Source organism: Vipera berus (genome assembly GCF_964194415.1).
Source record: "Vipera berus genome assembly, chromosome: 11".
NCBI classification, from domain to species: domain Eukaryota; kingdom Metazoa; phylum Chordata; class Lepidosauria; order Squamata; family Viperidae; genus Vipera; species Vipera berus.
The window spans coordinates 16,293,447-16,308,729 of NC_138214.1; the positions used below are offsets into that span (position 1 = coordinate 16,293,447).

The 15,283-nt window shown below is 44.5% G+C and overlaps 1 protein-coding gene across 1 annotated transcript in view; it reads left to right on the forward strand.

Annotated features, from left to right (window-relative positions):
* The first annotated feature begins 5,481 nt into the window (after positions 1 to 5,481).
* LOC308673190 (vascular endothelial growth factor receptor kdr-like) overlaps positions 5,482 to 15,283 on the forward strand; it is a 191,013-nt gene continuing 181,211 nt past the window's right edge. The window contains exon 1 of the mRNA XM_081336687.1: positions 5,482 to 5,577. Coding sequence (XP_081192813.1) covers positions 5,523 to 5,577 — 55 coding nt within the window. The 5' untranslated portion in view covers positions 5,482 to 5,522. The remainder of the gene's footprint in view (positions 5,578 to 15,283) is intronic.

Genomic DNA, 15,283 nt, shown 5'->3' on the forward strand with positions numbered 1-15,283 from the left:
CCTTTGGAATAGATGGTCCTTGGAGATTTATATATGTGTGTGTGTGTTTGTTTTTACGGAAAGTCGCCATGACTCACCTAGGATTATCCTGTATAAAGTAGCTAGCAATGTAACTGTTCTAAATGAATAATTGTTGCCTGTTTTCACTGCAGGCACACAAAGTTGGCAACTGTGTTGGGGAAAGCCTGGTTGGAGAATGGAAAATCGGCATCACCTTCTTTTGTTTTTCCTGGGAGGTGTTCCAGCAAAGGTAATATAACATCCAGTTACTGGTCCACGGAGAAATGGAAGTGAAACCTCAGATGTTAGGCAATTTCTCTTTCCCCAGAATGACACAGACAGGTTCAATATGTTGGGCTTTTGGGTAAACCTGCCCTGCAATAAACAGGTGATATTCTATTTTATATGTTTGGGGGCCCCCAAAGGGAAGAATGGTATGGAAAAAGAAAAGGCCCCCACTTACATACAGTTCAGGAAACTTTGCCAGAGAGGAAGATGCATCTTAGTGAGTTGCCAACATGATGTTGAATGTCTCACTGAAATATTTACATTTATGTTACATTGATAAATAAAATTTCTTTATCAATTGTTTTCTGTTTTATTCTTTTTCCCTTGATGAACTTCATTCCTTCATTGCTTTATAGCATAAAATTTGGGACAGAATATAACAGCATTCTCCTTCCCTCCCTCCCTCCCTCCCCCTCTCTCTCATATCTATCTATCTAACTATCTATCTATCTGTCTGTCTATCTATCTATCTATCTATCTATCTATCTATCTATCTATCTATCTATCTATCTATCTATCTATCATCTATCATCTATCATCCATTTAGCCATATAGCCATCCATCCATATCTATCTACAGCATCATCTATCTATCTATCTATCTATCTATCTATCTATCTATCTATCTATCTATCTATCTATCTATCTATCTATCTATCATCTATCATCTATCATCCATTTAGCCATATAGCCATCCATCCATATCTATCTACAGCATCTATCTATCTATCTATCTATCTATCTATCTATCTATCTATCTATCTATCATCTATCATCTATCATCCATTTAGCCATATAGCCATCCATCCATATCTATCTACAGCATCATCTATCTATCTATCTATCTATCTATCTATCTATCTATCTATCTATCTATCTATATCTATCATCCATTTAGCCATATAGCCATCCATCCATATCTATCTACAGCATCATCTATCTATCTATCTATCTATCTATCTATCTATCTATCTATCTATCTATCTATCTATCTATCATCTATCATCCATTTAGCCATATAGCCATCCATCCATATCTATCTACAGCATTATCTATCTATCTATCTATCTATCTATCTATCTATCTATCTATCTATCTATCTATCTATCAAAGATGGTTAGGGAACTTGAGGCTAAAACATACAGTATAAGGAACAGCTGCTGGAATTGGGTATGTCTAGTTAATGAAGAGAAGGGTGAGGGGGGAACATGATAGCAGTCTTCCAATATCTCAGGGGTTGCCCCAAAGAAGAGGGAGTCAAGCTATTCTCCAAAGGCCCTGAAGGCAGGAGAAGAAGCAATGGATGGAAACTCATCAAGAAGAGAAGCAACCTAGAACTAAGGAGCAACTTCCTGACAGTTAGAACAATTAACCAGTGGAACAACCTGCCTCCAGAAGTGGTGAATGCCCCAACACTGGAAGTTTTTAAGAAGAGACTGGACAGCCGTTTGTCTGAAATGGTATAGGGTTTCCTGCCTGAGCAGGGGGTTGGACTAGATGACCTCCAAGGTGCCTTCCAACTTTATTATTATTATTATTATTATTATTATTATTATTATTATTATTATTATTATTATTATTATTATTATTATTATTATTATTATTATCTTGCTATCTACATCTATCATCCATCTATCCATCTACCTATCATCTGTAATCTTAAATCAGTCAGAGTAGAGCTGGAAGGGACCTTGAAGGTCTTCCAGTCCAACCCCCTGCTCAAGCAGGAGACCCTATGCCATTCCAGACAAGTGGCTGTCCAGTCTTCTCTTGAAAACCTCCATTAATGAAGCACCCACAACTTCTGAAGGCAAGCTGTTTCACTGGTTAATTGTCCTTGCAGTTAGGAAGTTTCTCCTTAATTCCAGGTTGCTTCTCTCTTTGGTCAGTTTCCATCCATTATTTCATGTCTTACCTTCTGGTGCTTTGGAAAATAAGTTGTGGCAGCCCCTCAAATATTGGAATACTGCTATTATGTCACCCCTAGTCCTTTCCACTAGACTATCCATGCCCAGTTACTGCAGCCGTTCTTCATATGTTTTTTCGTGTCCAGGCCTTTAATCATCATGGTTGCTCTTCTCTGCACCTTTTCCAAAGTCTCCACATCTTATTTGTAATGTGGTCACCAAAACTAGATGCAGCATTACAGGTCTTACTAAAGTTTTATAAAGCAATACTAATCTATCTATCTTCTATATTTTATCATCTACCTTCTATTTATCTATATCGCCTGTATCCTCTTTCTCTGCCTACAGTATTTGTCCATCCATCCATGGTTCTTAGGAGGACAAAACCTGGTGAAGAAGCCGTGGGCTCCATCTTGAGTTCTTTGGAGAAAAGGCAGGGTAGTTCTGTAAAGCAGCAGATGAAAAACTCCAAGTGGCTCCAATGTTCCTTTTGGAGTGACACAACACACTTTGGCCGGAAGAGCAGTCTCAGAGGTGTCTGCAGGAATAGGGGGAGGTTGTTTAAAAAATGAAGATAGCGGGCAGAACCATCGAAGCTCCACCCCTTTTTATGTGCACCACAGCAGATGTTAAAAGGGGGGAGGATTCAGTTGTTGAGTTGTGCTATACATCTTTATTTATTTATTTTTTTTGACTCCCTCCCTGTGGACAATCAGAGAAATGCCCATTCCAGCTCATCTGCTGGGATTTAATTCCCTTGTGTACTGTACCTACTTCATCCCCTGTATCAATCAGAATAGAACTGGAAGGGACCTTGGAGATCTTCTAGTCCAACCCCCTGCTCAAACAGGAGACCCTATACCCTTTCAGACAAATGGCCGTCCAATCTCTTCTTAAAAGCTTACAATGACGGAACACCCACAACTTCTGAAGGCAAAGCTGTTGCACTGGTTGATTGTCCTCACCGTTAGGAAGTTTCTCCTTAATTCCAGGTTGCTTCTCTCCTTGATTAGTTTCCATCCATTGTTTCTTGTCCTGCCCTCCTGGTGATTTGGAGAATAGTTTGACCCCCTCTTTTTTGTGGCAGCCCCTCAAATACTGGAATCCTGCTATCGTGTCCTCCCTCGTCCTTCTTTTGTCTAGACTGGCCAAACCCAAATCTTGCAATCGTTCTTCATATGTCTTAGTCTCCGGGCCTTTAATCATCTTAGTTGCTCTTCTTTGCACTTTTCCCAAAGCCTCAAAACACGCTCTCATTCACTATCACACTCATAGACCTACATTGTTTACAGCAGTCTGTTCATAAATATTTTTTTTTGTATTTTTATCATCACCTTTTCCTCCAGGGCAGGGGTGTCAAACTCAATTTCACTGAGGGCTGCATCAGCATTGCGGTTGCCCTCAAGGGGCCAGGTGGGTATGGCTAGGGTGGGCGTGGCCTACTGGGTGGGCGTGGCTAGAGTGCGTATGGCTTTCTGGGTGGGCATGGCCAGCTCTACATCGTTGGCATCAAGGGTGCCTATGGGGGCCTGGGCAGGAGTGGGACAGATCTGAGGGTCTCTGGGCCAGGGCCAAGGCAGTGGGGGCCGTTCCCTCACTGTTTCCAGGATGGCTTCACGGGCCGCATGAAACCACGTTGCGGGCTGGATCCATCCCCCGGGCCTTGTCTTTGACATGTCTGCTCCAGGGCAACCCATAAGTTGCTGCAGTCCATTTTGCACCGTTTCCCCACCCCAATCCAGGGCCTTGCCTCGGACTACAATTCCCATCAACCCAATGAGAGATGCTGGATTGCCTTGTGGGTGCTCCATCACCGGAGGCTTTGAAGCAGAGACAGGACAGTCACTTGTCTGAAATGATACACAGGTAGGCCTCAACTTCCAACCACAATTGAGTCCAAACAACTAATTGTGTTGTGCTAAGTGAGAAATTAGTTAAGCGAGTTTTGCCTCGTTTTACGACTTTTCTTGCCACATTGGTGAAGCGAATTCCTGCCGCTGCTAGTAACCCGGTTGTCAGATGAATCTGACGCCCCCATTGACTAACGTCATCAGAAGGTTGCAGAAGGGGATCATATGACGCAGCGACCCTGCAACCGTCATAAATGTGAGTCGGTTGCCAAACATCCGAATGTAAGTCACGTGACCACGGACGGGGCTGCGGCGACGTGTGAACCACGGTCCCTTTTTTTCCAGTGCCGTAGTCACCAAAGGAGCTGTTATAAGTCGAGGACTACCTTGTAGACACTCCTGCTTGGGCAAGGTGTTGGACTAGGTGACCTCCAAGGTCCCTTCCAACTCTGTTCTTGTGTGTTCTAGAGAGTTTGCTCCAAATCCGTAACCGCTAGACAACGTTGCCTCCTCCTCCTCCTCCTCCTTCCCGCTTCTAATCGCCCTTCAGGCACCGCCAGCCAAACCCGTGCCAAAAGCTGGCTTTTTGCGAGGGAGGGCAAACTGGCCCCAAGTAAAGCAAGCGGAAGTAGCAGCAGGGTTTCTCCGCAGCCAGAAGAAAAGTGTGTGTGTGTGTGTGTGTGTGTGTGTGTGTGTGTGTGTGTGTGTGAGAGAGAGAGAGAGAGAGAGAGAGAGAGAGAGAGAGAGAGAGAGAGAGAGAGAGAGAGAGAGAGAGAGAGAGTTGGGGACGGGCTGTTGGGGGGGGCAATCCTCTCTCTGGGACGTTGGCTGCTGACGTCTCGCCTTCCTCCTTCGCTTCCCCTGTAAAGAATTCCAAGTGCGTCTCCACCATCCCAGGAAAAGCGAATTCCGCCTGGGAGGGGGCAAGGGGGAAATGACAGTCCCCGGCCTCTCTTGGATCAGCCCCAGAACTCGGAAGGCACCGCAGACCACCGGTCGCCTCTGGCCGCCTGGCGACTCCTCCGCTCCCCCCTCGCCCCTTAAAACCCCAATCCTGAGACTTTGGCGAGTTGGCGGAGAAGTTGGCGCAGCGGCTCCGGCTCTTGCTGGCTCCCGACCTCCCTGCTTTCCCATCCACGCCCCGAGCCACGCCGGGCGTGGGCTGCCTTCTCCGGCCCCAGGAACACCTGCTAACCGGGAAGAGACCGGGACCTAGCGAAGATCGGCAGCCCCGACGCTTCGGCCAACTTCGAAGTCTCCGGCTTCCCTTCTTGCTGACCCCCAGCCCCGCTGGAGAGATCGCGGGAGACTTAGAAGGAAGGACCGCGTCGATCTTGGCAGCATCAGGAAAGAAGGAGAGGACCCCCCCCTTTTTTTTTTTTAGCCAGCTCCGACACCCCCTGGCCGATTGCCACCCCAGCCGGCGAGGGGCCTAAGCGGGCATCCTGGGCTGGGCACCTTCTTGTCCGCACCAGAACATGAGTGTCAAGTTGGAGGTTGCCTTGGCTGTTTGCTTAATGCTGGCGCTTCAAGGTAAGTGTCTGGGTCTTCTTGCAAATTGCTTGGAACCTTCCAGATTTGGTCTTGCAAATTGCCTGGAGCCTTCCAGAGTTTGGGGCAATGTGGACTGGAGTTCCCAGGACCCTTTGCTGCAGTTTGGAAAGGGTCTAGTTTTTCCCCTGTCTGCCACCCACCTGAGTCGCTCAGCATCCTTTTGGGTAGCAATGCCACTCCTAAGCAAAATCTTCCAATTTATGCCAAGCCAGCTCTGTCCTGGCCGGAGCTGAGAATGGAGGTCTGGATTTCAAGAACTTTTGTGGCCAGTCAAGGTGCAAAACCTCATCAGCCGCTCACTTAGTGCCTTGCTGAGGGCATTTTCCTAAAGTGTGCCTTCTATTTTTGGGTGATAGCTTGACTTAAATGCACGCCCAGGAGTCAAATTACTATATATATTCCAAGGATGGTCAACCTTGGCAACTTTAAGACATGTGGACTTCAACTCCCAGAATTCCAGTCAGCAACTGGCTGGGCAAGTCTGGGAGTTGAAGTCCACAAGTTTTAAAAGTTGCCAAGGTTGGACAGCCTTGCTATATGCCCTCAGTGAGATTCCTAGATAAAATCAGTGACTAACGAGTCAACATATTTGTCTTTCCTAACTGTTGCTCATGCTTTTATGAATCTACAGTCCTGGGATTTGTTCACAAATTCATGAATAAGTCCACTTGTAGAGACTCACTTTGCCCAAAGAAGAGACCAAGGTAATCATTGGCATACTTGTTTAAGCATAAAAAACAGAGAACAGTTTAGTCACTCAATCTGACTAAAAGAATTTTGCTTTCAAAGCTTCTCTCAGAGCAAGACAGAATTTTGGAGAAAACCATAATGTATGGTGTGTGGTCATCTGACCACTATTATTTAGGGGGAATTGGGAACAGTCTCAAGGCTGGTGGTCTTCTCCTACTTCCCTTCAATCCCAGGAAAAGATCTCAGAAAAGAATTTGCCATCCAGATCTTCAGAATCTTCTCAAGAACGTCTTCATCCACCCAAATTTTTCTGCCCACAAATGGGGTTGAGAACTTTGGAAGTCTTCTTATGTCCTGGTTCTACCTGGAACCTTGGAGAGATGTTTATCAATGAGAAGAGTTCATAGGACAATGAAAGATCTGCTATGGAAGGGAGCTTCCATATGAGAGCAACTGGGGAATCCAGGTTCCAAGTCCAGCTTGTGGCATTTGCTGTTTGCCCTGATGCTGAAATTCTGTTTTTGAGTTTGAAAATTGTGCTATATGCAAAGACAAAGTTGGAAGGACCTAGATTTGGCTTGATAGGAGACCAATGCAGTGAAACTCAAAAATTAAAGGATGCTGTCACTTGATATTTTGACTGGGATGAATTTTACTTTGGATGTGGTGTGCTTTTCTTTTCTAACATTCTGCAAAAGAAAGCAAGGATTTCTGGCTTGTTTTTTTGTTGCTGCTGTTGTTGCACACCCAAAACCTCCTTTCCTTTACTCTTTCTCCCCAAAAAAAGATACTATCTATTGCTGTTCACCCCAACCTCCTCTTTTCACTTCATATGAAATTTTCTCTGTCTGTCATCCTATTCCTTCTGTTGGTTCCTGAAGAAGGTTGGGTTAACTGAGTTGACTGCCACATTTTGCTGTTCAAAAAATACGTGCCACTCAAACAGAATGATTAATCCCAAAATAAGAGTTGGAATTTCTTGTCTTAAGTGTGTTGTTCTGGGCCAAACTATTTAACTCCTTCTCCTAATATTGTGCCTCTCTGGAGGCATCACCTGCCGTGCAAGTTCTTAGGCTGGTTGGACCAGCAATAGAGATGAAGACGTTGTCTCTCTAGTCCTAATTCATTTTGCTAGGTTGGTGATATGGCTATAAAATTATATATCAATTTTATATATTTATTTTTATTTTTATGATATATTATATTATATTATATTACGTTACGTTACGTTACGTTACACTACACTACACTACACTACACTACACTACACTACACTACACTACTGTACACTACACTACATTACATTATCGGATATAATAGCCAGTTTGGTCTAGTGGTTAAAGCATCAGAATAGGAACCAGGAGATGGTGAGTTCTAGTCCGGCCTTAGCCATGAAAGCCAGCTGGGTGACTTTAAGCCAATCACTTCTCTCTCAGTCCAACCCACACCTTACAGGGTTGTTATTATGGGGAAAATTGGATGAAGAAGGTAAGGGAGAAAGGGGGGGGGAGAGAGAGAGAGGGACATTGTCAAGACACAGAAGAATCCCTGTTAATGTACCATATGAATGTTTTTCCCTTCATATGTATACTGGGGATAAAATCCACATGCAGAGGTAGGTGTGTCTAGAGGGTGCCCAGAACCGTATTTCCAAAGTTCCCTTTGTGCTTTTCATATGTCCCTCATCACCATGCTGGCCACATAGTTGACCTTAGGTCAATACTTTGTGGATCCGCTTGAGAAACCCTAAATCAGGGGTCTTCACACTTGGCCCTTTTATGACTTATGTTCAACTCCCAGAATTCCTCAGCCAGGGTGCCTGGCTGAGGAATTCTGGGAGTTGAAGTACACAAGTCATAAAAGGGCCAAGTTTGAAGACCCCTGCCCTAAATCTTGGCCACTACTTTGCAGTGCAGATCAGCTTTGACGCCACAACATCCAGCTATTGAAGCAACCCATTTCCTAAGTCTGCATAATCCATCGAAACTTGAATAGGTTGGGTGCACCAAATATGCTCACCACAAGACAGCCAAACCAAGGTGAGACTTCAATAGTTGGTTGTGCGCATGGGAACACCAAATTCCTCAGTGGAAGATGACGGGGCCAAGATATGGCAGGGACAGCAAATATATTAGTAATGACTCACAGCTGAATTTCTACATGATAAATCATTAACATGTGATGGTTCACAACCAGAATTTGCAGATAAACTTCTCTGGAAAGCTGCTTTGAAGTCAGGAAGAAAATAGGTCTCTGAAAGTTATACTGGGATGACTCATTCAGATATGAAATTAACAAGCTTGAGTATCAATATGCTCCATATATGTCTGGATCATTCATAATGTTGTTGGAAAAGGATTTGCTTGAGAAGTTTAAGTTTAAGTTTATTAGATTTATATACCGCCCTTTCCCCATAGGACTCAGGGCGGTTTACAAGGTGTTTAAAAACATCAATACAATACAAAAAATAAAAAATAATAAAAAATAATTAAATTTGATCCATGAAAAAATATAAAAACCCCAATTAAAAACTCTCAGCCTGGGCCGGAGAGCTCAAAGAGCCAGGTCTTCAGGTTCCGGCGAAATGAACGAAGGTCGGGGGCAGTCCTAAGCTCCATGGGCAGCTGGTTCCAGAGGGCAGGCGCACCCACAGAGAAGGCCCTCCCCCTGGGTGTTATCCAGCGGCAATCTTTTACCGGCGGCACCCTGAGAAGACCCTCCCTGTGGGAGCACACAGGATGAAGGGAGCTTGATGCCGGCAGCAGGAGTTTCCTCAAATATCCCGGACCCAAGCCATTTAGGGCTTTATAGGTCATCACCAGCACCTTGAATCTCACCCGGAAGGCAACCAGAAGCCAATGCAGCTCGCGGAGTAGAGGTGTTACATGGGAGTATCGGGAAACCCCCATCACAACCCGCGCGGCTGCATTCTGCACCAGCTGAAGCCTCCGAGTGGTCCTCAAGGGCAGCCCCATGTAGAGAGCGTTGCAGTAGTCTAACCGGGAGGTCACGAGCGCATGAGTGACTGTGTGTAGGGCATCTCAGTCCAGGTAGGGTCGCAACTGGTGCACCAGGCGAACCTGGGCAAAAGCCCCTCTGGTCACGGCTCCTATGTGATCTTCAAAATTGAGCCGTGAATCCAGGAGGACGCCCAAGGATGATATTTGTCAAGCTTGACATCTTTGTGTCCACACATCTTACAGTTGTCAAGCTTGAAAAAAGTGCTGAAGGGGAGCCTTCTCTGGTTCATGAGCTCCTGGAAAGAACTTCTCCGCATCAAAAACGTGGAGTAAGACACAAGCGAGACCACATTTAAGTGGGCTGGTAACAATCTGCCTAACCGTTTTGGATCGCAGTCTGTGGACATGCATGTTGCCTTTTAAGGTGGAAAGTTGGATGAATCCAGAGCAGAAAAGCTGCTTCCTTTGGCTGGGATGGGGTGAGGGTCTAGATGCAGCCTATAGTTGAACTGCTCCAGAGTTCAGTCTGGTTTCCTTTAGAGACAGAACTATTTAAAAAATGCTGTCAACTTAATTGGCTGGGATTTCTATAGGGATGGTTCCAATTAGAATCCTCCCCCCCCCCCACCACCACCCCGTCCATTTTTGGATGCCAAGGGGAATAGAGCGGGCCGTGTACAAGGCAATGCCTTGAGATACCACTAGATGGCAATTCCTCCTAGAAACATTTTTCCAGATGTTGCGTTGAGGAGAGTTGGAGGGGAAACCCTAAGGAGACCAGCATCTCCTCAATCAGGCTGTGGTTTGTTCACCATTAATGTCTGCAGGACAAAGCTCAAATTTATTTTCTTCCCAGTCCCTGATCAGATCAGAAGCATTGAAATGTTTGTTTCTTCTAAGGAATTTTGGTTGATGTGCTCTGATTTTAACGAACTAATTAACCATTCATTCAATCATTCATTCAATGATTAACTCAAGGCACTGAACACACATATTTCTTCCTCTTCCTGTTTTCTTCATAACAACAACCCTTTGAGATAGGTTGGGCTGAGAGAAAGTGAATGGCCCAAAGTCACCCAGATGGTTTTCATGCCTAAGGTGGGACTAGAACTCACCGTCTCCTGGTGATTGGCCCAAAGTCACCCAGATGGTTTTCATGCCTAAGGTGGGACTAGAACTCACCATCTCCTGGTGATTGGCCCAAAGTCACCCAGATGGTTTTCATGCCTAAGGTGGGACTAGATCTCACCATCTCCTGGTGAATGGCCCAAAGTCACCCAGATGGTTTTCACGCCTAAGGTGGGACTAGATCTCACCATCTCCTAGTGATTGGCCCAAAGTCACCCAGATGGTTTTCATGCCTAAGACGGGACTAGAACTCACCGTCTCCTGGTGATTGGCCCAAAGTCACCCAGATGGTTTTCACACCTAAGGTGGGACTAGATCTCACCATCTCCTAGTGATTGGCCCAAAGTCACCCAGATGGTTTTCATGCCTAAGACGGGACTAGAATTCACTGTCTCCTGGTGATCGACCCAAAGTCACTCAGATGGTTTTCATGTCTAAGGCAGGAGTAGAATCCACCTCCTCCTTGCATTTTAACCATTGGTTTGTGGTTAGCTTTAACAATGGTTGTCTGAGCAAACCAGCTTGGAATCACAGTTATTTCTTTTTCCTGAAGTGAGTTTCTTTGACTCACATACTGGTGTATGTGTGGAACTGAGCACTAGCCCTTCATAACAGCAAAAGCTTTCCAGGATTTCAGGTGGAAGAAAAACCATTTTTTTTCCCCCTGTAGCCTGATTAACTCCCCATTGCATTCAGCTTGGATTCAGTGAGATGGCTATTTAAAGTTTTATTATGATTTAGTCCATTTATATCCCATATTTCTGTCCAGAGGGCATTTGAGGATGGAGAACAGATAGCCTTGGCTGGGCTTTTCTTCATTTGGAAATAAGGCAATAAAGTCTGTTCGTTTGAAGATCAGCCATAACCTCTTTCCAACTTGTGTGGTCAATTCACACAACCGCTATGTTCAGTTTGTCCATCTGGCATTTAATTGTGCAATTCATTAGAGGGGGGGGGGGGGAAGGAATTTGCAAAAAAATAAAATAAATAAAAATCTGCCTCAGACCATACAAAAGCAACCCATCCTCAATAACCAGAAGCCATGGAAGAGCTTTGTTTATATAAAGATGGTTTGTGGGCTTCAGTTCAATCAAAGAAAAATGATTTTGCCAAAGGTTTGATCTGCTGTGCTGTAACTAAAAAGGTTTCCTTGCAAACAGATTCTTTAGTCATAACACGAACATTTTATGCATCATAACCATTAACAGAGTCTGCCCACAGCAGTTGTAGGTTGTGACGGTCATAAAACAGGTCAGTCAACAAACCCAATTTTATAAGCTTAAGGGGACCAATCCTTCACTATGGGCGCGGTTTTGCTGAAAACTGGAAGGAATTGCCAGTTTTTGGCAAAACTGTCCTAAAACACACTCGGGTGATTGCATGTATGGTAAATAGGTACTCCATGTCTGGAAATGTTATGAATAGGAAGGATAGGCAGCCTTCAAAAGTAGTTTAATCAGGTTTCCCACTTTGCAAAGGATTGCACCAAATTAATGTTTCTCAAGCTTGGCAACTTTTACGATGTGTGGACTTCAACTCCCAGAATTCCCCAGCTAGTTGTGCACAGGGGGCAGGGATGAAAAACATGTAATGGGGCCACAGCATTAGAAAAGCAAAGTGTATTATATCACAAATACTGTCTTGTGGGCATGAGCAAACCCACCAGTTACTGTTTCATATCCATATCTAGTAAGGGGCCATTTTGGTCTAGCGGTTAAGTCACCAGGTAAAAAACAAGAGGCAGTGAGTTCTAGTCCTGCTTTAGCCAGGAACACCAGCTGGGTGATTTTGGGCCAATCACCAGGAGACAGTGAGTTCTAGTTCTGCCTTAGACACAAAAGAAAAGGTGGGTGACTTTGGACCAATCACCAGGAGATGGTGAGTTCTAGTCCTGCCTTAGGCACAAAAGGTGGCTGGGTGACTTTGGACCAATCACCAGGAGACGGTGAGTTCTAGTCCTGCCCTAGGCACAAAAGGTCGCTGGGTGACTTTGGACCAATCACCGGGCGGCGATGAGTTCTAGTCCTGCCTTAGACAGAAAAGCCAGCTGGGTGACCTTCGACTAGTCACTCTGTCTCAACCCAACTCACCCCCCAGGATTGTTGTAGGGAAAATAGGAGGAGGAAGGTGTGTTGGTTGGATATTTTTGCCACCTTGAGTTATTTATAAGCCTTGGTGGAGCAGTGGGCTAATGCCTCCTTAAGTAACACCAGCTGCCTGCAATTAGTGCAGGTTCGCATCCCACCAGGCTCAAGGTTGACTCAGCCTTCCATCCTTCTGAGGTAGGAAAAATGAGGACCCAGATTGTTGGGGGCAATTAAGCTGACTTTGTAATAATGCCGCTTGGGGTGTGTGTGAAAGCCCTAATAAGCAGGCATATACATAGAATGAAGGCTACTGCTAAGCTTGTAAGCCACCCTGAGTCTTCGGAGAAGGGCGGGATATAAATGGAATTAAAATAAAAAAATAAATAAAAAAATAATAAAGGTAGGTTACCATCAAATAAACCAATAAATAAATGGGACGTGGATGGGGGGGCGCACCAGGAGAGAAACCATATGAAACCCCACTTAGACTAACGTGTTTTTTAATGTTTTTGCACAACCCATTTGTATTCTCCTTACTTATTTATTCATCTGCTAGGCAAAGAGAGAGAGAGAGGGAGAGAGAGAGAGAGAGAGAGAGAGAAGTAGCCATTTGCCAGCTCATATTATGATCTGCAAATGCCACTTCGCATAAGCACATGTTGACTGAGAAAGCCTTTGCTGAAACAGGAGACTGAGCCAACGAGAACAGGATTAGGCAGCGGCAGGATGAATCACCCAAAGATATTTTCATATGGGACCAGATCTCCGATCCAGCTTTTCCTCTTTTTTCCCTTTTTTTTTACTACAACGAAAAGACAAGATATCAAAGTCATGTCAGACGGGCTGGATGATTCAAAGCCCATAAGATATTTTTATCCCTACTCTTAGCCCAAAGGCACACACAATAACATACGTATAAGCTGTGAAACCGAGGCAGGCTTACAGTGTGAAATACACACGGCGTGAAATGAAGAAGGAACTCGGGGGAAGAAAGGGAGGAAAAACAAACAAATGGAGGTGCCTGTTGTTGAAAGTTAAATAGGCAGCTGAAAAACTACATTCAGTAAAAGGAAGACCCCAGCAGTGCTGGATGTATCAAGTTATTGGAGATAAAATCAGTGTTTGCTTCGGAAATATTCATTAAAGAGCTTTTTATAGGCATGGGTCTTCTAGGAACGGCTCTATCATGTTTGCCTTTGTGGCGAAGTCATTGTGCAGCATGACTATTTTTGTAATTCAGTGCTGAGAGAGATACTTGTAAGGTAGAGGGGTGAGATTCAGAGAGTTCCCTAAACCTGCACTTAGATTTTATTGAACGGTGTTGCCGACAACTGGTGTAGGTTGAACTGCTGAGGTTTGAAATTATGGAAAGGGACCGTTTTCGAATTCACTCTCATCTTGGGCAATTTACGAAATGGCTCTGAACCTGCCACTTTTAGCTCAGCCTAAATTGCTAGATTGCTGTTGCAGGGAAAATATAGTAACTCTCTCCTTGTGGTCCTTCAGAAGATGTAGGTTAGAAGTCGATGGATGGATGGATGGATGGATGGATGGATGGATGGATGGATGGATGGGTTGGACCGTATTGGATTGTATTGGATTATATAAACCTTTACATTCCCACCCCTTTCCCAAACCATCTTAATTCTGTTTATCTGTTTGCTGCTCCAGAATGTTTTACTTCAGACATTTTTATAAGAGTTAAGGGTCCATATGAGAACTGCAGAGGCATCCAGAATAGCTTCACTGAGGACATTTCCAAATGGAAATGTCGCCTTAAAGATTGTGAAGCACAAATGTCATTTTCCAGGCTGCAGTCTTGAGTCTAATATGCCTTTCAAAAATGGCAGTTTTTTTTAACACGAGAGAAACATGCAGCGGTTAATCGTCTTAACTGTCCTGGATTAAAGCAGTGTTATTTTGATGAAGTTTAAGAGTCATAAAACAGGTCTGATTTTACGCGTGTCCCGTGTTCCTTTTGAGAGTATAATTGCTAATGGATCAGTCCAAGCCTCAAGGGAATGGCTCTGAATGGCTCTCAGCACAGAGTGGGGTGGAAACCAGGCACATTGTTCAGAACAATGGGAAGTGGGAAGTCAAAATGGTGGCTGGCTCAGAATTTCTTATTTTTTTTTCCCTGCAGTGGATACAGCCCATCCGTTTCTTCCTCCGCAAAACTTTAGGCAATCCAGTTGTACGTTTTGTTTTTCTTTTAATTCCTCTGCTGCCCCTCATGCTGGGCCGAACAACACCCAATTCCCTGATGGAACAAAAGGGACGTGGTTGTGTAGCTAAAGCGGCAAAGCTTTCAGTTGTGCAAATGGGGCTTTGTAATTTCCAAAGCATTTTGTTAAGGGGGAAAAACAACAAGAGAGTTGAAGCTCTTTGCTGATAATGAAACAATCCCAGGTTCCATTTCCTCTTTTTCTTCTTCTTCTTCTTCTTCTTTTGGTGTATAGGGAATGGAGAAAGCATATGGCCCTGAAGTTTTTGCAGCAATCTGGAGCCAGCTGCCATATGTATGGGCTTCACTTCTATTTTCAGATCCTGTGCTTTGTCTTCTCCGTTTCCCCATACGTTTCCTTAGATCTTCCTGTGTTTTTCTTAAATGTGGGAATAACCTTGCTGAGGAAGTGGGGAGTAGGATTTGCAGGATAACGGGAATTGTTCTAGATTGAAAGGTCAAGGTAAATCTGACCCAGGGCTACCTGTTGAGTTTATTTGGTCTCAGATGACTAAGGGTTGCCTTGCATTCCTAGTCTGTATTTGGACCTCCTTCTCCTCCTCCTCCTCCTCCTCCTCCTCCTCCTCCTCCTCCTC